This window comes from Blennius ocellaris (assembly GCF_963422515.1).
Source record: "Blennius ocellaris genome assembly, chromosome: 15".
Lineage (NCBI taxonomy): Eukaryota > Metazoa > Chordata > Actinopteri > Blenniiformes > Blenniidae > Blennius > Blennius ocellaris.
Genome location: NC_137664.1, coordinates 11490944 through 11512442, shown reverse-complemented (window position 1 = coordinate 11512442; position 21499 = coordinate 11490944). Strand labels below are relative to the sequence as shown.

The 21499-nt window shown below is 41.2% G+C and overlaps 1 protein-coding gene across 2 annotated transcripts; it reads right to left on the bottom strand.

The window, feature by feature from the left end:
• Positions 1 to 2261: 2261 nt before the first annotated feature.
• On the bottom strand, positions 2262 to 21444 carry mrrf (mitochondrial ribosome recycling factor). 2 transcript variants are annotated; one of them, XM_080509622.1, is made up of 8 exons: positions 21327 to 21363; positions 19835 to 19919; positions 16848 to 17036; positions 16543 to 16695; positions 11375 to 11493; positions 6183 to 6274; positions 3852 to 4011; positions 2262 to 3058 (listed from the first exon to the last, which is right to left on the bottom strand). In XM_080509622.1, the coding sequence occupies exons 3-8, from the start codon at positions 17032 to 17034 to the stop codon at positions 2981 to 2983; spliced, it is 789 nt and encodes a 262-aa protein (XP_080365748.1). In that variant the 5' UTR covers positions 17035 to 17036; positions 19835 to 19919; positions 21327 to 21363; the 3' UTR covers positions 2262 to 2980. The 2 variants fall into 2 exon arrangements, with proteins under 2 accessions (XP_080365748.1, XP_080365747.1); XM_080509621.1 differs by lacking the exon at positions 19835 to 19919 and having other exon boundaries at positions 21327 to 21444.
• Positions 21445 to 21499: the final 55 nt, after the last annotated feature.

Genomic DNA, 21499 nt, shown 5'->3' with positions numbered 1-21499 from the left:
TTATAATGGAGTATTAAATTCTGAAAAGAGTTGAAATTGATATTATGGTTCTTGATAAAAAAAACAATAAATTAAAAAAAAAGGAAAAATAAGATTAACTGCTTCATTATAGTGTTAAAATGACCTAAACAGTCACATCCAGCTGAAAGCAGCCCGACAAAGGATGTGAATTGAAAAAAATAAATAAATAAATTTACTCAAGCTGATTGAAGAGAAAAATATTGTGTTAGGCACTTCAAGTGTTCTGGTCTTTTTATTTAGCATGTTAAACAGCGCAGCAGCAAGTTGTTTTGGACGACTACTACAGTATTATAATTGTGTTTGTGAAACAAAGAAAAATAGATGTGATCATTTTGACTCATGAGTAAAACAAATTCGACGCTTTGATCTGACTTTCGGCATCAACATTCGCGCTCGTTTGAGTCATGGAGGCAATGATCACTGAAGTTTCCAGTAACATTCTTTTATCTGAGGAAAACGTTTAAATTAATCCATTATGTCAACAGGCTCCAGTTGAGCTTGAAATATTAAAATATAAGTATTTAGTCACACGATCAATATTGCATGGTGGTCGAGGTTGACAGTCTTTCCCCACAGGTTTGATTCCGAGCACAAGGTGCCATTTTATTGCCGAGTATCCCCCCCTTGTCAACGCGCGAGTTTCCTCCTACAGCTCAGAAACATGCATTTAAGGGTAACTGGTGTGTGTGGTCTGCGAGTGTGATTGTGGGTTTGTCTTTCTCACTCTCTCTGTCTGTCCTGTGATGGACTGGTCATCTGTCCACGGTATAGTGTGCATTGAAAAGGAAAGGATGGAGCAATATGATTCAGTCCCAGGCGCTGGGCCTTTCGAGCTCAGAAAAGCATTTCTATTATGATATGTCATTTTCAGGAAACTTTTTTTCCCTTCATGTTTGTCTTAATAAAAATAGAATTAAAAAAACATATTTATAAAGAGCCTGTTGCAAATCAAGACAATACAATATTGTTGCCGTGTCATTCTTGATCTTTGCCTTGGCGCAATAGCGGCAGATAAAAGCTTGCCATCAAATCAAACGTTTACTGAACTAATTAAGAATTGTATGTTTTTGTGAGGAATCGCCAAAGGACACACCAAAACTCCCACAAAGACACAAAATCTCTTCCACTTGCACACAATCCCGGTGTCACGGGCGCAACACAACTGCGTCTAAAGGCGCTGCTGGGAGTAGTAAACATTAGAAAGGAACGGGGGTAATTCACTTGATAAATGTCAAGCAAAATGAAGCTATCAGCTGAAAGCAATTTCCTTGTGCTTGCCTGTGTTCTGCGCCAGAGACTTGGGAGATTTTCACCCCTCCATCGATCATGAAGCCTCTGTTTTAGGCCAAGGTACACAATGCCCTCAAATTGCTGACATATGGACCCTCGAATCACCACAAAAACCTGCCATTTCCACCCCGCTCCTCCTCTGTCCCAACGCTGCCACTCCTCTGCTAAACTCTTGTTTATCCAATGACTCTGGTCTGTTTAGACCATTAAAGCAAAGCCATTGAAAGAGACAGAGCATTGAGGGCAAAAGGAGTACAAGCTACAGCATGCGCTACGATATGGATCGTCATGAGAGAAACCCCCCCCCCCCCCCCCCCAAAAAAAAAAAACCCACCATAAAATCTGATTCGTCACTATTCTTCATCTCTCTCACTGGAAAGGATTTTGATACAAACCTAATTAGGATATTGCAAAGCTGGGGCGCTGCAATCATCAAATGACTGTGTGGCTTTAACACCAAGTGTGTGGGCAAACTTAAAATAAAGCCTGTCTGACTTGTGGGCTGCTTGCGACCAGTAGCGGAAGCAGCAAAACAAATCACGATGAAGATGATGACACTGACCGCATAATGGCACGGAAAGCCTGGAGCTGGTGTAAACAGCAGCGAGATGAAAGCAGAGCGCTGTGTGTGTGTGTGTGTGTGTGTGTGTGTGTCGGGTTGGTTTCTCAAACAATTCCTGTTATCGTCTCGATTTCAACAAGTGCTCAAACTACAATTCCTGACTGTGGCTTTTAAAAGGCCGCTATTTAAAGACAAAGACAGCCAAGTGCGCAGCGTTAAAAGCCTCTTTTCCTGAACGGTGTTGCCAGCAGCCAGGGCCTCCAGGTCCACGCACAGGAAAAGTCCATTATCACTCGGACTAATGGAGGAGGGGGCAACTTCAAACCAAACGTGGGGGGAAAAGAAAAGAAAACAGGAGAGAGAGAGAAAAAAAAGATGACGCACATGGTACAAAGCAGTGTTTCTTTAATGGAGACCATCAATTATGTTACTTTCCTGACTTTATTGTGTTTAAAAGAGAGAAACCATATTATCAATCCTCTACACGGGACAGAAATTAAAGGCCTTTTTTTTTTTTTTTCTCCCCTCCCTTCAAGTGCATTTTTAACAGACTTGGAATCAATGCGAAACAAATGTTTGGCAACACGCAAACAGTGTCTGCTGGGCCGACTCCCACGTATCTGGAACAGACCCTCTTGCGCTCTCGCCACCAAGAAAAACCCGCAGCCAGTTTACATTCGGACGGGTGCGCTCGCTTTATATAAACAGACAGCTCCTGTGGCAAGAAGTTTGATTAGGAGGAGGCCCACAAATCCCATTAAAAGTCCATTCGTCCCATGCGTGGTGTTTGTTTGAAGACGGGAAGCGTGACGGGGGAAGATGGAGGTGACGGGTGATCTGTCGCTGTTGTTTCCGTGCCAGTTTCTGCGGATGCTCTATCGCAGCCAAACACAAATATCACACAAGACCTTTGGAAGGCCCGAGAGAAGAGGCGGAGAGCCCGGTTATTGCCAGGTTGACTCAAATGATGTCCTTGCAGGAGGAGATGTGTGTGACCCAAGCACTGCCTCCTCACCGGGATCCAGTATATTATCGACATGTTGCGTGTGTCACCTAACCAACACGAATTAAATACAAGACCTCGTGTGTTTCTTGTAATCATCCCGGTCACCCTAACAACTCCTTCGTCTTGGCTGCGAGGAGTTTGTCAACGTCCACCGCACTGCTGTCTGCCATCTGCTGAATCTGTGCAGGCGAAGAGGGAAAGATGGGAGAGAAACAGCATCAGGAGCAACCCGCTGATCCTGACATGACGTAGGGGGGGCAGGGTTAGTGTGGGAGCCCGGTGACCAGTCCTTCTCCCAGGGTTGGTAATGGGCCGGACTTGAGGTGCTCGAACAGCGGGCAGTAAATGTCGACCAATCGTTTAGGACAGAAATCACAATGAAGACTTGACCTCACTGTGTACTCTTGCCTCGCTGACGATGCCATCAATGTGATATCACAGCTGGCGCAGCAGACGGAGCATGAAGGAATCACATTTTTCAAATGCCGATATAACACGCCTTCAAGAATCTCCAAGGTGTGAGCCACCAGATAACAGACCCGATGATGGGTTGAGTTTAGATTTTTTTTTTTTAAAGAGAATCTTTCACTTTTTTAGGCATTTCTTTTGCTTGTAATCATTTCTTTCCTCAGTTGTTATAAAAACGACTGTAAAATAGACTGTAATATATATAAGTTTTCATGCACCAAATATTTGGAAAAAGGAACACTCCAACTCTGAGCTCAATTAAAACAAGGCCGAGTCTCTTTCTGTTTTCTGTTGCCTTTCAGTAAAGCGATTCTTCATTTCATTCCACACTATTATCTTTACATGTTTTCAAAAATGCTTTCATCTTCTCCTGGTACTCATTCATCTTTTCCAATAAAAAAAAAAAAAAAAAAAGTTGAGATGCATGACATCTGTGAGATGCAAAGCAACACTCCTCTTTCAGTTTTTATGACTAACTTCTCCTTAGCTCTTCCCGCCTCATACCTGTTTTTCGACGAGTCTTATCGTGTCCTCCGAGTGTCCCTCCTTGGCCTTCTTCACCTGTGTGACAGCGTTGGAGCGCACTTTCCTCAGCGTCTCTTTCGCCTTGTTGCTGAACTGTTTGGCCAGCTTGGCAAGGCTCTCTCTGTGTTCCCGTGTCACTCTGCAGGGGAAGAGTGGAAGGGAGTCGTCAACAGCTATGACAGAAGTCGTCAGAGAACAAAATCGAGGAACCGCACAACATCAGGCAAAAATGACAACGGCAAAACTCATTGTAGAATGAATGCTGTGAATCTGAAGAGGAGTAGATCTGTAAAACAAAATGCACTTTTAATACTGGAAATGTGAATGAAGCTAAGCACTGGTTTCATATCGTTCAGAAATCCATCCATTCACCCCCCCCCCCAAAACAAAAACAACAAAAAAAGCTCCCAGAGAGAGAGAGAGAGAGAGACTTTGGCTGCTCCTTTCTAGGGCTGTTACAGTAGATCATGTGACTCGTACACTTGATTCGGGATAGATTTACACTAGATACCAGTTCTCCACTTTCTTTCCCTCGGTAGTTAAATAACTAATTCTGCACTTAAATCTGTTTCTATTAACATATCCAGCTTCATCCGTTGTTGTTGATATTGGCTCAGATTGGCATGAGGGTGTAACAACAACAAAAAACGGTCACTCACTCACTTTGTTTAATTAAATACACTTGATGTGATGACACACTGCAATGTTGATGCTGGAATGATGTTGTGAATTCCTAGATTCGTATTCAAAATAATTGTCACAGAGCAGGTTTAAATGTGTTACAAAACTGCTCATTATCCAATATCTGGAGTTAATTGATAAGTGAATATCTAACCACATAATGTGATTTGCTTTATCGGATTACTTCATCTGATACTGACAAACAGGATTAGCACACAGATTTCTCCCAGTCATGTTGTGTTTGTGCATGTTTACTTAAAAAAAAAAGGATTTTCCAAATGAATATAAACCCGCCAGATCTGATTATCGCAATTACCTGATTAATCCCACTTATTGGATTTTTACTGTCACGTAAACCTGTAAACTGTAAAAAAAAACAAACAAAAAACAAAGGCAGTCACACAACTTTGTCATCCATGCACAACTGAAACAAAAACTCTGAAACTCAAAAACAAGCAGAAACAACATGATGAAAAAGCGAGTCCTCACTCATGCAAAAAGAGACGGTAAGTGTTGGTAAGCATGAAATGTAGGGCTTTTAGTTCTGATCAGGGGGACCTGGCGATAATCACGTCTCCCAGACGCAAACCTAACGCGGAGAAATCCGTCATCTCGGCAACTTTGCATTCACTTTGCATTTGTTAATCACGCAGAAAGTCCCACTTCCCATTTTGCTCTGCCTCTTTGTCCTTAATTGGCTTTTCTTTTTTTTTTTGCTTTGTTTTTGCCTTGGGGACTATTTGCAAACAATCCAAGTGCAGCGTCTATTTACTGCAAACAATACGGCCTAATTACTGATTCCAGGGCCAATCAAGGAGCGCCTTCTCTTTGGAAATGCAAATGGAGGCTTGGAGCGTGCCGGGACTGATTGCAGGGGGAAAGCAGTCTGACTCTTGTGTCCCTCCTCTGCCAGACTAACACCTGCTGCTCCATACACACTCACACATACACACACGATCATACATACTCATAAACACAAGGTGGCACTGATTCATGTAGACTCACATGCACGTGTGTATATGTAAAAAAACATACTTTATATACACATGCAGAGTGGTTTAGTGAGTGACTGACAGATTGTTTTGTGGGAGGTTGTTTGAATTGGTTGAGGGGGAAGAAAGAAAGCGAGAGAGATCCAGACACAATACACAGAGTAGAGAGAGCCTGACCCAACCCTCACATCAGCTCACAGAGGTGCTCCATACATCTACAATTCGACAAGCAAAAGTGAATAAACCTGTCAGCTCCAGCAAAGAGAAACCAAGAGTGGCTGTATCAATGGGGGGTGAAACACAAAACGATGGGTTTGAGACTTAAGTTATTTATGGCCATTTCACAAAATACATGGATTATTTTATTCGTTTATTGATCATTTTCTTAGTGTCTTGAAAGAGTTTCCAAACTAGACAAACAAAACATATACATATCCAAACCTGAGCCTGTTTATTGCATGAGCAGACCATCCAGCCATGTCACAACTTTCAGGAGTGTAAATATGTATTTTATTTAATAATTTCAAAGAAACATGGAAAACGAGGAAACTGTACATTTTAAGCTGAAAGCCTGCGTGTCTGTGTGTGTGTGTGTCTGTGTGTGTGTGTGTGTGTGTGTGTGTTAAAAGTAACTCACTTGGGAACAGGCACCTTGACGATTGTCCCGTCCACCTCTGGGTTGAGGTTCATGCTGCTCTCTCTTAGGGCACGGGCAGCAGCCGCTGTTGCCTGGAGGCGCGCACACACACACACACACACACACACACACACACACACACACAAATATGATTTCAACACTGGTGTGAATGGACAAGCAGTGCTACGACCTCAGGTAGTCGCTCAGCTCCAGCTGGCAATCATTAAGGTGTTGTGTATGCAGTGTGTGCGTGTGTGTGTGTGTGTGTGTGTGTGTGTGTGTGTGTGTGTGTGTGTGTGTGTGTGTGTGTGTGTGTGTGTGTGTGTGTGTGTGTGTGTGTGTGTGTATGTATGAGAGGGCATGAAGTGTGTCAGGGGAAGCCCAGAGAGTGGAAGCGCCTTGGGCCGCTGTCAGCTCTGAGCCCTGTAGAACAAGACTGAGGGGATGCAGGGCACGGCATTGACCCCTTATGACCCCGCCGGAGAGTCTGCTTGGCCTAGTGGGTGATGAACACACACATTTTTTTTTCTATGTCTCTGTTCAAATTTTCAATTAACTTTGGCAATTGTTATGGTAACACCTTTAATCTGGCACGCAGTTCAAATCCTGCTGGTTGGCAGAGCCTCAATGTGAGAGTTGCTTATTTAATGTGTGCAGGAGAGAGACTCGTTCTCTTCAGGAAGTGTGAAAAGCAACGTTTAACCATTGAAGCCAGAGGCAGAAATCAACACATTTAGAGGTTTGCAGGCATTTAGTTTACACATGTAAGACATAATGCAGACATATTGTAGTTTTCTACCAGGCACAACAAATAAGATAGTGACATATCAACAGGATTCAAGGTAAATGAGTCACAACTAATGTACATGTTTCTGTCAGATGAAGTCATAAAGACTAGAATGACCAAAAAAATTGTTTCAAAAACTAGTGAAAAACACTTTTTCTCCATTGCTCATGCAACACATATTCAGCAATACACTGAATGACAGGTCTATATAATTTGTCATTTGTGTAATTATTTATCATATTGCAGTGCATGTCTTACTTTATCGTTGTTTCACTGCAGTTTCTTATTACTTTTAAGCTTGTGGGTGATTATAAAGCAAGAACTAAGTCTCATGCACAAGTCTGTTTGAGATTCAAGTCCTCACATCCTGAAATTGATGGTTGTTTTTTTAAATAGTTGAAATAAAACCAGTGTATAACAAGCTCTATTTCATCCCATCTTTATTCTCCCTCAATACCTGAATTCTAACCAGATTTTACCCAGAGTATTCTGCTTCTGAAGCCACATCGTGTTTATAGTCAGGCTTTTGTAGTTTATCGTCTTGTTTATTGTAAGTACTGAGTTCTTGGCTATTCCAACATGTAGAAGCACAAGTTGGAGCTGATCAAGGGGCCACATTATGGTATAGTTGTGAGCACTCTCGCTTCATTGCAAGAAGGTTGTGGCTCAAGTCCAGTCTGGGCCTTTCTATGTGGAGTCTGCATGCTATTTCAGTGTATTTTTGGGGTACTCCTACAATGAAGTCTGACTGAGGACTGTGGTCATCCGTCTCCCTGTCCTCCTGTCATTGTTAGCTGGAATTAGCTACAGCGACACAAAGCAGGATGGATGACAGATGGATGAATGGAGCTTATCTGTATAAACAATCCAAAATCCAAGTTCAGACGAAGTGAGTCTGAATCCTTTTTGGAACAGGAAGATCATCTGGCATAAAAACAATCCAAGTCCATGTTAAAAGATGCAATGACCCCTAAGACACAATCATCATCCTTAGACTTTTATTCCTAACAATTGAATTTGAACTTTACAGATCATAAAGGCCATATAGGACTAAGGGCTGGATTAGCTATCAACAACTTAACATTAATTTCGGTGTGTTGGTTTTAATGTAGTTAAGAACAATTGCTGCTCAATTTGAAAAAAAAAAAAAAAAAAAAACATACAAAAAGACTGTATCTCAATAGTTTTTCAAAGTATCTTTTTGAAGAAACTTTTCAAATATGAAGCTAATATTACCCCCAAAACACCATCTGTGATGTTTGTATAGGATAAAGAAAATCAGATGGAGATGAAAAGAAGCTCATTATGTGTTAATGGAGCGGACAAGTGGTCCAGTGTCAGTGTGGACATTGGCTGGAGAGGCAGCTGTGCTGTGTAAATATAACACAACACCGGAGCAGACAAAGACGTGGATAAGAGCATCTGAGAAGCGCTGGTCACACAATCCTCAATGATATCGGTTAACTGGTCGAGTGGCTGCTCGGGCATTTATTCAAAAGTAAAATTTTTGGCAGAGAAACAGGAAAAGAATCAGTTTTTGATACTGTATTTTATAATGTGTGTATCATCCTATATTGTATTCATATGATCAGAAATTAATTTCTATATTCGGTATATATACACATTAGTCTATATTTGCATGCTCTCCCCTCTTCTATCACAACACCTGGAATTTCCCTTCTGTGGAATTTATTAAAATTTTTTAATCTAATTTAATCATATCTAAGCATTCAGAAATTCTCCCTTATATATATATGCTGTTGCATGTTAACCAAAAAGCTACAGCTAAACCGTGGCTACACACATAATAAAGAAGCTGCCAAGTCCTTTGAATTCCTGAACACAAATTCACACAACTCCATGCATTTCTATGTTGCATGAGAATTCCCTTTGCTGAACTCAAACGTGCAAATGCAAGGGGGAAAAAAAAAAAAAGACCATATCATTTCCTCCTCTTTCTCAATCCCACACACTGTCCAGCTTGAGGTTTTCGACAGCTCCTTCTGGCCTCTCATCCACCGGGGGAAAAGAAATGGCCGCAAGATTAAAGGAATTTATTTGTGTGCATTAAATTAATTCATGAGGGTTCGTTTCCTTTGTTAAAATCATCCGGAAAGCCTCTGGTTGCTCTCCTTTGAGTGTGGGGTGATAGATTCATCCCATACCAATGTTTGATCGCTCTCAGACTCAAATTCATCACCGTTTCCCCTCTGACGACCACTTCGGCGATTTCCAAAAGGTAAAGAAAAAAAAGAGAGAGAAAAAGGAGCAGGTTCTGGTTAATATGTTGAGGAGGAAGAGAAATTACAGTGAAGTCTCACATCAAACGCTCCCGGTCTGGTTCAAAGCAAATAATCGAGCGGAGAGGAATGCAAGTGTGTGCGCTTGCGAGTCTGTGTGTCTTTACAAAGACACTTTACCAACACAGTGGTGGGATGCTTAAACGTGAAAACAAAATTCTAATTTCCTCCGGATCCAAGCATGGTGGTAGATGTTGTTAGTTCCTCATGTGTCTTCTCAGGCAGCTCTTAATGAATGAATGGAAAACAATGGCTGGGCCTCGGCGGTGCCCAGTAATGGAGTAATGGATAGGGTTCATTATAAGCCTATTAACTCTGGGTACCGAGGACTCACCTCGGAGTGGGACACATAGGGTGGTGTGTGTGTGTGTGTGTGTGTGTGTGTGTGTGTGTGTGTGTGTGTGTGTGTGTGTGTGTGTGTGTGTGTGTGTGTGTGTGTGTGTGTGTGTGTGTGTGTGTGTGTGTGTGTGTGTGTGTGTGTGTGTGTGTGTGTGTGTGTGTGGTCCATGGTTACCGTTTCTAGGAAGGGAAAACAAAACTCACTAAAAGAGCTTTTAATTCGATTCATGTATAAAACTGGATTTCCACATCGGATGTGTCGATAAAAACTGGGACTGTTGTTGTTGAGATATTTCTGCGTTGTCGTTTCAGGCAGGTTGAAACACTTGAAGGTGCCGGAGCGCATTCATTTCCCCTTTTCACGAGTACCGTGTGTGACATAGATAGAGCTTGATTCATTTGGATGCAATATGTGCTTTTAAAAACTGGTTACTATGTCAAAAAACAAAAAAACTACATTTGATTAATCTAGAAAATATGATGATAGAATATAATACAATAGAAATGCGTTATTAATCCCTGAGGGAAATTCTTTGTAGCGTTGCTCCACATAGAAAAGCACACAGAATAAAAAGAAGTCTGATGAGTGTGTAGCTGAATCAAGTATTTGTTGAAGAATTTGGTGTCCAACAGTATTACAAAAATACAGAAGACAGACCAAAACAAAGTAAGACAGGGCAATTATTATTCAAAGAGGAAACTTACTAACTTAAAGAACAAAAACCAAGGGAAACTTTCCAATTTTACATATTAAATATCATTTAACCCTTTGCCTTTTTGTCACCTTGTTTTCGTTTCAAACACATTGTTTTGAGTTGTGAAGCGAAGAAACTTACTTACCGGTAACTTAAATTCTAATTCAAGCCTTTGTTGACTTTTCAAGCATTTGCAAGCTGATCAGACGACATGTCAAAACCAGTTGAGTATATGTTTGGTGGAAAGGAAATATGATCCTACATCCTATGTTAATTTTAGATATTGGCCCTTTGTGTTTTCGTGAAGAACATGACTACTCAAACAAGTGTTTCCTCACAGAGCGTGTGAATGAAAACCATCAGTGTTTTAAGTTGAACTTTACAAGTGGAGCGATGATACCATGAAAACCTGATGAATATAATGTAGATGCTCAGTGGCTCAAGAGATCAAAGAGAGCTGATTCTATCATTCATGACTGTCTCTGGATATACGATTACATAATACTGCGTGCAAAAAAACCCCAACTTGCATATTTAGATTTTCCAGACCACCACAGAGGCTGCTGCAAAAATGTGAGTGGACGAAACCTTCGAAGGAAACAAGAGAAAGAAAAGAAGTGAAAAGAAGAAAGAAAAATAATCCGTTCCTTCCTAACCAGGGGGGTAAGATGAGGTCATTTCCCCTTCTGTGACAACTCATGCACAGACATAACCACGCTGCAGAGCGAGCGTACATGCACAGTGTTTTGTTGCCATCTTTCACCCCCTGAACAAAGGGCTGCCCCAGTGATCAATCAATTAGCTTGCGAGTCGCAGCTGGACAAGGACAGGCGGGTCGAGTTTCATCCACATGGAGCGGTTGTGGGATTCGAGTCCTGCTCTGGTTCGCTTTTCCTTCTGCGTGAACCATCTATCTGTCTGTGCGGTGGATTTTTTTTTTTTTAAACAAAGCTTAGTTACTGCAGATTTGTCCGGCAGACACAAAGTGGTACTTGGTGGGAAAAAAAAGCTTGGTGCACGTGAGCTCCTTGCAGTTTTTGCTTGGTGTTTTTGTTTAAGTGATCGTCTTACCTCAGGGAAGCCGCTCATGTTGACCATAATGAACAGAGGTGACTTCATGGAGATCTGACCCAGCTGGTTGAGAGGGAACTTCCCATCTTTGGTCGTCACCACGATGTGATCCAGAGCGCCTAAACAAATGTAGAACAATACAAATACAGAATTACTTTTATTCATTTATGTGCTTTTTTTGTTTTAATTTTCATTGGTGAATGGTGTCACAAATACTCTCTCATTATACATCGTGATGCCAAAAAAAACAACCAAAAACCCAATAACTGGTCTGAAACACTGTGATATATATCACTCAGCCACCACATGATAAACTGCTGCCTATTATTATGTAGGTCTGCAGCTATGCAGCCCTATAAACAACAAAATGTGATGCACTATGTATTCTGACAGCTGCTTATTAGAACCAGCTTCAACTTCTGCAGCAGTTTGAATCACAGTAGCTCATCGGTTAGATCGCATCTCATGTGCCCAGATTTCACTCTTCATTTTGGATCAATATATTCCCATGGACCTGTTGCTTGGTCTACATTTTCACCTCTTTGGACCATTGTTAAATACAAACCAGTGCCGACTGGGAACCCTACAAGCATGGCGCTTCATCGAGCCATCACAAACTCCCTGGAATCCTGACACTTTTTTACCTTTTGCCACGTCAACTTGAAGACACTAAGTTCACCTGCTGCCAAATACATCACAAATGTCATCAAAGAAAAAAACAAGTGTTATTTATTTATTCAGTCAGTGGCCCATAATGATATAATGCTGGATGATTAGTGTATAATTGCATTAAAATACAGTTTTAGAAGTTAATGTTTCAGTAAGAAATGATAATACAGTTAATTAAGACTAATTGAAATAATAGTCATGAAGCAAAATCCTGAGTGTAATGGGTCTGACATTTGCAGGACTGAGCACTATCAAGGTAAAAGTCTCTAACCGGTGAACAAATGTCATTTATTGTCTATGGATTCGCTCTTAATGAAATTACTACGAAGTGTGTGACAAAATCTGCAGATTAATACTGTGAGTTTAGAGTTTATAGCTCGAGTGTCACTCTCAGTGCATTAAATTCGCCTCCTTTACTTAGACTTCAAAATACCTGAATGTAGGTTTTTCATTTAACTGATGGTTTGATGTGATGACATCTGTGTTCTTCTGTTATCATCCTCGATTATTACAAAATGTTTGCTTATGTGATATAATTTATACAACATGTTTATTTGCAGTAGCATTGCCACATGTGCTCACTGCAGCATTGGCTGCTTTCCTTTGGCAACACTGTTTCCATGCCGATAAAAGGATGAATGAAAACAGAGTCAATCATTTAGCCACTCAGACAGATAGTCAGTCAGATAGTCAGAAAAAAAAAAAAAAAAGTGCAGCAGAAGCCACAAATTGCAGAGGTAGGTTAGAGAGAAAAAAAGAAGAAAATTAGAGCCCGCTGTCAGAAAGTTTCCATGATATCTCGTCTCTTTTCACTGTCAGAGAGAAACAAAGGTAAGACTGCCAACACACACCGACTTCAGCCCCACTCCCTCCCTCTTTTCCTCCATCCCTCCATCCAACCAGCTCCGTCCCGTCCTCCTGGCTAACCTCAGACGCAGTTGTTTCCTTCTTTATCCACCTCTGCCTTACATCACTGCCTTGCCTGGCTACTCAGTGGGGGTTTGTGTATTGGCGCTTATGTGTGTAAAAAGTGGGGTGAATGGGAGGTGAGCCAGAAGGGTCATTTTCTTTATAAGATCAATTCATCACGCGGTTTTAAATCGCGGCAACGGGCAACATATTTACGTAACGTATTTATTCCGCAACAATGCCAGCCTGGGAGCCAATGACACCATCCCCCCCCCCTCAACTCACCAGCTTGCCCCAGTGCTTCGGTGTGCATGTGGGCCATTCGTACTCATATCTGTCACAGTCTGCCTGTCCGTCTTTGTTACCTGGGCCTCGACAATGAGCACCAGCACATCTGCAAGCACTTTAGCGGGGCAGACAGACATTCAGTCATTTCTTTAACTACGAAGATGGATGATAAGGAAAGGGTACGCCGAGGTTGAGATATGGTGCAGCAGAAGGTGGCTTTAAAAAAAAAAAAAGCACGAAGCCAAATTGTGTTTTAAAATAATACCTCATAACCGCTTCTTTGAATATATTTCAAAAGCAACATGTATCTTTGCATGCCTACCATGTCTATTGTGTTGGTAATGGTAGGCATGATAAAAATCGGAGAAATGTTTCCATCAGTAATGTGCATGCTTACAACCTCCCTGGGTCAAGTCTGGGCTTCGGGGTCTCTCTGGGCGGAATTTGGATGTTCTCCATGTGTGTATACGATTTTCTCTGGATACTTCAGTGTAACCACACAGTCCATAAACATGCATTTGAGGTTAATTGCCGACTTTTAATTGCCCATGGGGTGATTGTCTGTCTTCCCCCGCCTTCCCCCACAGTCTGCTGGGATCGGTTCCAGCGCCCCATGACACCGAGTTGGATAGAGAAGATGGATGGATGAGTGCTATTGTTTTCTAATAGAAATTTGAACATTAAAAAAAAAAAAAAAATCCACAGAATTGTTTAGTAACTTGTAAAGGACACCAATAAATGCATTTAAAAAATGGACGTTACAGCATCAGTTGTTCAATTCAGATTACATTACATTAATAGGCTGAAAAAAAATCTTATAATCACCAGCATCATTTTTATCCATCTTTTACCATGATCTGTATTTTATTTTATATTTTTCGTGGTCACCATTAGTTCGCTTTCAGGCTTAAGGGTATTCAGCTAGCTGTCATTTGAACTCTCGCTAATAAATTGTGCAGAGTATTCCTTATACTTTGGAGAGACTAAGATTTGTAGTTTTCCAGTTATTAACACTAACGCTAAGCAAGGCTAACTCTCTGTTGGCTTCGGATACAAGAAAGTAAACAAAGACAAAATCCCAAAATGCTGAACTGCACAATTAACAATGTTTTCATGGAAACAGACTGGGTTTCCAAGACAGATTAGCTATATGTGATTACCACAACCTGGTGGACACAACACTGATCCCCGCCTCACTGCATTTATCGGTCTAACTTTCAGCTATACATCAGCTGCATACACACACACACACACACACACACACACACACACACACACACACACACACACACACACACACACACACACACACACACACACACACACACACACACACACACAAGTATGCACAACAGCACAGATCGGTACACACACTCTTAAGGTTAATGAGAGCCAGATGAGAGGCTCATCGAACAAACACACACAGAAATACACATACACACACACACTTGCATGAGACAAACACACAAAGATTCGGACCGCTGACGTCATTTCATTCCACCATCTCATCTCGTTGTCAGCCCTAAGTCCTGCTGCCTCCCTGGATTACTGTGCAGCTGGACAGAAGAGAGGGGATGAACGGAGCGGAGGAGAGCAGCGAAGGGATAGACAGATTGAGGGAAAGACAGGAAGGAGGACAGAACAGAGGGATGGAGGCACAAATGATGAAAGACACAGAGAGAGGAGTGTGGAATGGACACCGGTGATGAAGGAAGTGAAGAAGGAAACGCTTGAGAATGTTTTTCTGTGGATCGATTACTAATTTTAATTCTTTAAGGATGAGGCGGAGATAGCGAAGTGCCTTGGCAAAATAGAAAACTGTAGGAAAAAGGAATAGGGAGCGTAAGAAATGGAAGGAAGTGCTGGATAGAAAATAGCTTCAAGAGAAAAAAAAATCTCAAGTGGTGAAAGAAGGTTGGAAGTTTACAGGACATGGCACTAAAGGGTCAATTATAAAAATCAAGGATGGAATTGTGCTTCTGTTGTCCACATTTCTATATAAAAGGCAAACCTCAAAACAAAAAGCAAAGTGTATTTATATCTGAGAAGAAAAGGTGGAATGAATTCAAGATTATTTCAGATTGAGGCGCTTGCCTCATCCCTCGGGAGCTTCCATTATACAGCCCACCTCTGACTCCTCCAGCCCTGCTCCCATCTGTTAGAAGCCAGAAGCAAAGGGTCACGACCTGGATGTAGTTTGGGGGAAATGGAGGCCAAACCAGGGTCGGGGGAACATCACGTGTCGATCTCCTCAGGTTAAACCCCCGGGGCGCTTTGTCAGGTAAATGCAGAGGCAGAGAAACACGTTGAACCCAGAGTAAAATCTTTCCAGTGCAGAGTGCAGCACACAAAAAGTTACTTTAATTAATATTTCTCATCTTATTTATAGTTATCCTTGAATACACACACTCAGAAGAGTGGGCTGCCACAGTGCGGTCCCCCCCGAGAACATTTCTTCTGACACTGCCCATAAGTGTGATTTTGGCCAAAATTGTGTTTCTTCCATGTCTCACTGTTCCATGTCGAAATTGTATCATGCGTTTTCCTCATAGCCAGATGGGATCTGCTCTCCAGCCCGGGACTGTGCATCAGACAAAGTCTGTGCACAAGATGACTGGATCTACTCACGATGTCTGACAAATTAAGTATTCGGGGAAAAAAACCCATTTGCAGGCAAACACTCCCTGAAATCTTTGTTTCATAAAGTTTAACATATGCTTTGTGTCTGACTTGGTGTTTTCAATTCCGAGCCGTTTGTAAAGCGTCCGTGTCCACAAACAACTCAAAGGTGCCCGTGGAACACATGATAAGAGTGCAACTAGCCAAATACATTTGGCTGAGACTTTATGTATACAAACAAAAAAGAATTTAATTATGGGGGTAATAGTAAACTTTTCAATTGGATTGTTATTGTGTGAGGTAAATGTATTTCAGGTTTGACTTATAACCCTATATTTTAAGTTTATCATCAAAATAAAAATGTAACTTACAAATCCATCCATCTCTTACCCCCTCTTTATCTAGTTCAGAACCTTTTTAACTGAAGGACACAATTAAGTTAGATTTTTTTAAGGCGAGACTAACAAAATAAGGGACTCTTTATGATATTTGATTATTTTGCATGCACTTATATGTGTTTAGTGCAAAAAATTGGTGAAACCCTTGGAAGTCAGCAGTACAAATACCTTTGTACTTTACTATTGAAGACAACACATGTGAACAAAAAAAAAGAAGCGAGGTTATGAGACATAAACAGATTGAAAATGTGAAAAAGTCAATCGAGAGACAAGCCGACGACCAACCTGGTGAAGTCCTGATGCTGAGGTTGCGCGTGAAATCTTCTTTGAGTGCACCGAGGACGGCGGTCATATCCTGCTTCACCTCATCCAAACTGATGATGTCTTCCACCAGAGCTGCATTAATATTCACCTTCCCTGACTGGCCCTTTGCCTTGGCTTGAAAGACGAAAGGAAGGGAAGGAACTTAAAGATGAGTGGAGTCAAACTCATATCTCAGACAAACAGCATCGAATCAGCAAACTCACTTGTGGGCCAAGAGGAACACAAGCACAAAGACAAACTGCACAATCTGTGATCTCCTTACTGACCTTTTGCCTTCTTGGTGGCGTACGGCCTGGTGCATGTAGCAGCAGCAGCAGGGGGCCAACGAGTGGTGCCGGGGCAAAGAGGTGGACAAACATTGGCTCTGGAGGAGACTGCGAGGGGAGCCCTGAAATGCCGGACCACGGAGTGACACAGAAGAGGTCGCAGCAGACGGAGGTTGTTCAAAGCCATGACTGCACACAAACAGAAGGGGGTAAAATAAGAGTGTCAGGAAAAACTAAATTCAGGAGAAACACACAAAAGCAACTAATTTGAGTTTTATAGGACAACAAGTGATCATCTTTGACAGCGTTAAATCTTTTTTACAATCAGGTGAATGCGCTGCTGGTGATGTACATCCAGCGAGGTAATAGCTCACATCAGCCAGCAGGAGGTAGGCCGACATCTTTTAACTTACCCCAGCAGCAGCATCTTTTTATTCCTTTCCCATTGAAAGGTGAAATGCTATTTAAGCCTGGTTATGTTATTGAGAACGGGATCAAATTTTAATGACGGAGTTGCCATACAAATACATAAATTACACACTGATATCAGAGCGATTTCAGTATGAAAAGCTACATCCAAGCATTTTTGATAAACATTTTGAACATTTCTTCTCAGACAGTATTATTAAACAGAAAAAAAACATGCAGTCTCTCAACAAATTTGATGACCCTGAAAAGAGCTGTGTTACCTGATTTTTTAAATGTAAAAAAACCCCAAGAAGCAGAACTCCAAATTACTCAACAAGTGTCAGTTTTATGGCTCTGCAAACCAGCAAAGTTGAAACCGACATTAATAGATTACAGACTTGTGCAATATATTTGAATTGAGAACTGTAGTCATTGTATGATGTAATTTTAAAAAGCATTCGGTTCATCCTCGAAGTCACAATGATCTTTTGCCATAAATCAATGACAGATTTATCAGGATTTAAGAGGGATTATTGTGGCAAATGTGAAAAAACTGAGGCTTCGCATTGGAGCAGTGGTTAGAACCGTCAGACTTGTGTTGCAGTATCAAGGACCAAGTTTGATTCCAGAAGATCCCCCCCCCCCCCTTTTTTTTTAATGGAAGTTCTCCTTAGATCTGCCGAAGGTTTCTTTAAGTGTTCAGACTTTGTTCCAGAATTTAAAGACATACCCTTTCAGTTTAAAAATAAGCATATGAGACCGACTATGTGTTGGAGCATCTTCTATTCTGCTTTATTCAACTTGGGGTGAGCGATGGCTGGAGGTGATCCACGCTGGCCGGGCTTCCTGTCCATTAGGTAAACACAAACACAGACACACACTCACACCATTGGGCAACTCAGAGCCACTAATCAACCTTGGATGCATGATTTGAGGGCTGTGGGAGGAAACCAGAGGGCCCAGAGAAAACCAACGCATGCCCGAGGATAAATATGCGAAAAGACCTGAAGCCTGGATTGGAAGTGGGGACGACCTCACATTGAGGTGAGAGTGCTGACCACGACAACTTTAGGTGGTGCGGAAGATGGATAGATCTCTGGAAAATCTTTCACATGTTCATTGTGGAATAATGGAATAATGAAAATAAACAGAGTTCATCTTTGATTCCACACTTAAAACAATTATTCCTAAGAGATAAATCCATTGAGCTGGAAAGGACAGAGGCGACAGATAGCAGGTTATTTATATTTATAAATAATTACCACAACTGCTGTAAATCAAGGCCTTTGATGCTACTTGATGGATTAATTACTAAAGAATTAGTTTGGGTTTTGATTAGCATCTTAAAAGAGCCTCTGAAAAGAGGATCACTGTGGGTTATAATTTCTAGCTTTTAAATTGTGGTGGTGGTGGAGCAACATTTTCAACTCTGATCAACAATTATATGTACTCCGGGTTTAATCAGGCTCCTTTGGTCTCTAAATAGTTTTTTAAGACTTGCCCGTATAATTTACATAAAGTCAAAACCACATTAAAATATGAAGGTGACAATTTCATGGAACAAAAAAGTTAATTTCTCATTTTTGAGAAGATGAAGATTGACATGTTGGCTTGAAACAAATAAAGGAATTAATGGCAGTTGCTGATTTTGCTTTATATAAGATTAAGAATCTGACACTCAATTTAGCATTGAAGTCAGATCACAGATCTTTTCTTTACGGAGAATTTCTACACGAAATTCCAGAACTCGAGAAGATATTCCTGCGGATACGTTCACTATTTATGCTACCTCAAAAGCTTCCTGCAATCAACACTACAGGCTGCATCACTCATATTCACACGAACATGCTTTCTTTTCCTCTTCCACTCTCAAATCAGTGCAATGAAAGTATGTCTGCTCTCAGCTTGTTTGGCCATTCCTGAAGGGAAACCTCCCATTCAAACGCACAACAATACCAGACCGACCCCCTCCCCTGCCTTTCTATGGACGGATTGTACCCCATCTCACAAACTCGCTCTCAGTCAATGACCCTCAGTGTGTACACACACACACAAGTACAGACAAACTCATAGATATTCAAGCCCACAGATGCAAACAAACACCAAAGCACATCTTTCACAGTCAGTGGCTGTGAACAGCTCACAGTTCTCTATTGTCTGGAGAGTATTTATAACTTACCTGTGGGTAGAGACATTCGGTAAAACTAGGGTTTTACCGGATGTCATTTTCGGTAAAAATACTTATACTGTATCAATACAGTAATATACTACAACTTACTAAGCTACAAAACTGGAATCCATGCAAGTACTATTTAGACTAGATTGTGGACCACCACCTTCTATAAAAACCCTGGATCAAGCATCGATGGCTGGCAGGTTTCCTGACGAGCTGATATGATACGCCACAGTGTGGCAGAGCAGACAGACAGCGATGTGGGATGGTGACAGATCCCCTTAGAGGGGAAGTCGAGCAGAAAAAGTGAAGCACAGGTGTTCAGTGGGATACTGTAGTCTCATATCCTGTAGATTTCAAACACACACACACACGTGCGCACACAGAGCAGCAGCTGCAGACACACCTCTGTTTCATCAAGCTGGTGAGCCCGCATGCTCACATTGTTCCCTCCACAGATCCAGGCAGACTTTCTGATAGTGTTCTGCCTCCTCAAACAAAATATAAGCACTGGAGGTTATATTAATTGTGTTGAATGTTATTCATCAATCGTTAATTTCTTGATGACATTGATTAATTGCTGAGGTGATAAAGGGCGATGATCTTGAAGCTCTCAAGCGTCAGCTGGCAACTGTTGAATGATGTTCTGTCTTGTTAGAACTTCAAAATATTCTGAAAACAATCACAGTTTCATAGGTACTGAACATGATGGGCTAGCCTATCTGAAGGGTCGCCATGCGAAATGCAAATGCAAAATGGATAAACCCCAAATCTCAGAAGTGAAACAATAACTTGTGTTGATTAAAATGCAGCTTGAGGTCAATTTTACTTCTCAGCATCAGGTGGCCTTTAGAGAACATCACCTTAAAATGTGATTATTGTCCTCAACAAACAGATATGATTTGCAGGTATGATCAGGATGATTGAGTGTTTGACTGGTACTTTGGTCTAATAAGTACATAAATTGTTCAAAGTTACTGCTAATCTTGACTCCGTGTCAATTACAAATCTGTAATTATTGACTCAGACCTGAAATTCAGCAAAATAATTCAGACAATAACAAAGTCAGCTTATTATCATCTGAACAATAATGCAAGAATTAAATGATTCAGAGAAACGTATTCATGCATTTATTTCCAGCAGGCTGGATTATTGCTATGGTGTGTTTACAGGTCTCAGTAAAATAGTGCTCAACATCTGCAGCTCATCATCATCTGAGTCCTCCCCAACACAAAGGGAATAGAGCACATTACATCTAAGTTTCAATCTCTGCACTGGCTGCCTGTGTACTTCTGGTTCTATAAAACTTCGATGGTCTCGAGCCTAAATACATTTCAGATTTACTTGTAGAATATTAAAGATCGAGAACTCTCTGAACACCCGAGGACTACTAACACACGCTCTTCTTTTAAACCAAGTCTTAAATCCCTATCATTTCCTCAGGCTTTCTATTAAACCACAGATTTTATTTATTTTATTATCTTTAGCTTAATAAAGCGTTTGCTTTATTTTATTCCTTTCTTAATTACCTTGTTTTAATGTTTTTCAATATGAATCGTTTAAGATTAAGCGCCTTATTCACCTTGTTTTCATGCATTCTCTTTATTTCCTTCGAAAGCACTGTGTCTGAATGCTGATATATAGTTTTTTTTCCTTGAGTAATCTAGGATGTAGAAGACAGTCATTGTTTGATTGAATAAGCTCGATAGATATTTCTCTTTTGTGTCTCTGAGGCGGTGTGAAGGTCGGTGCTATGTGGGGCCGTGCATGATCATGCAACACTTCTAGGCAAAATAAACCACCGCCACGTAGCTAATCAACAAATTATTACAATGCATGTCTGCGATGAGATATTTAAACGGCATGCCAACTAAAATGGAGTTAGAAAGCACACTTACTTCAAACCCCAAACCTTTTTTATAGCCGCATGTCACCTGAAGAGGGGAAACAGGGAAAAGTCAATGTGTGGCGTCATCGCCCGGCGCCGGTGCTTTCCAGCGATATGTTGGTTCAAAGGGTTACCCCGAGTGAGCGGTGCTTACCGACTGTGGCAGCTACTCATCATAGCCAG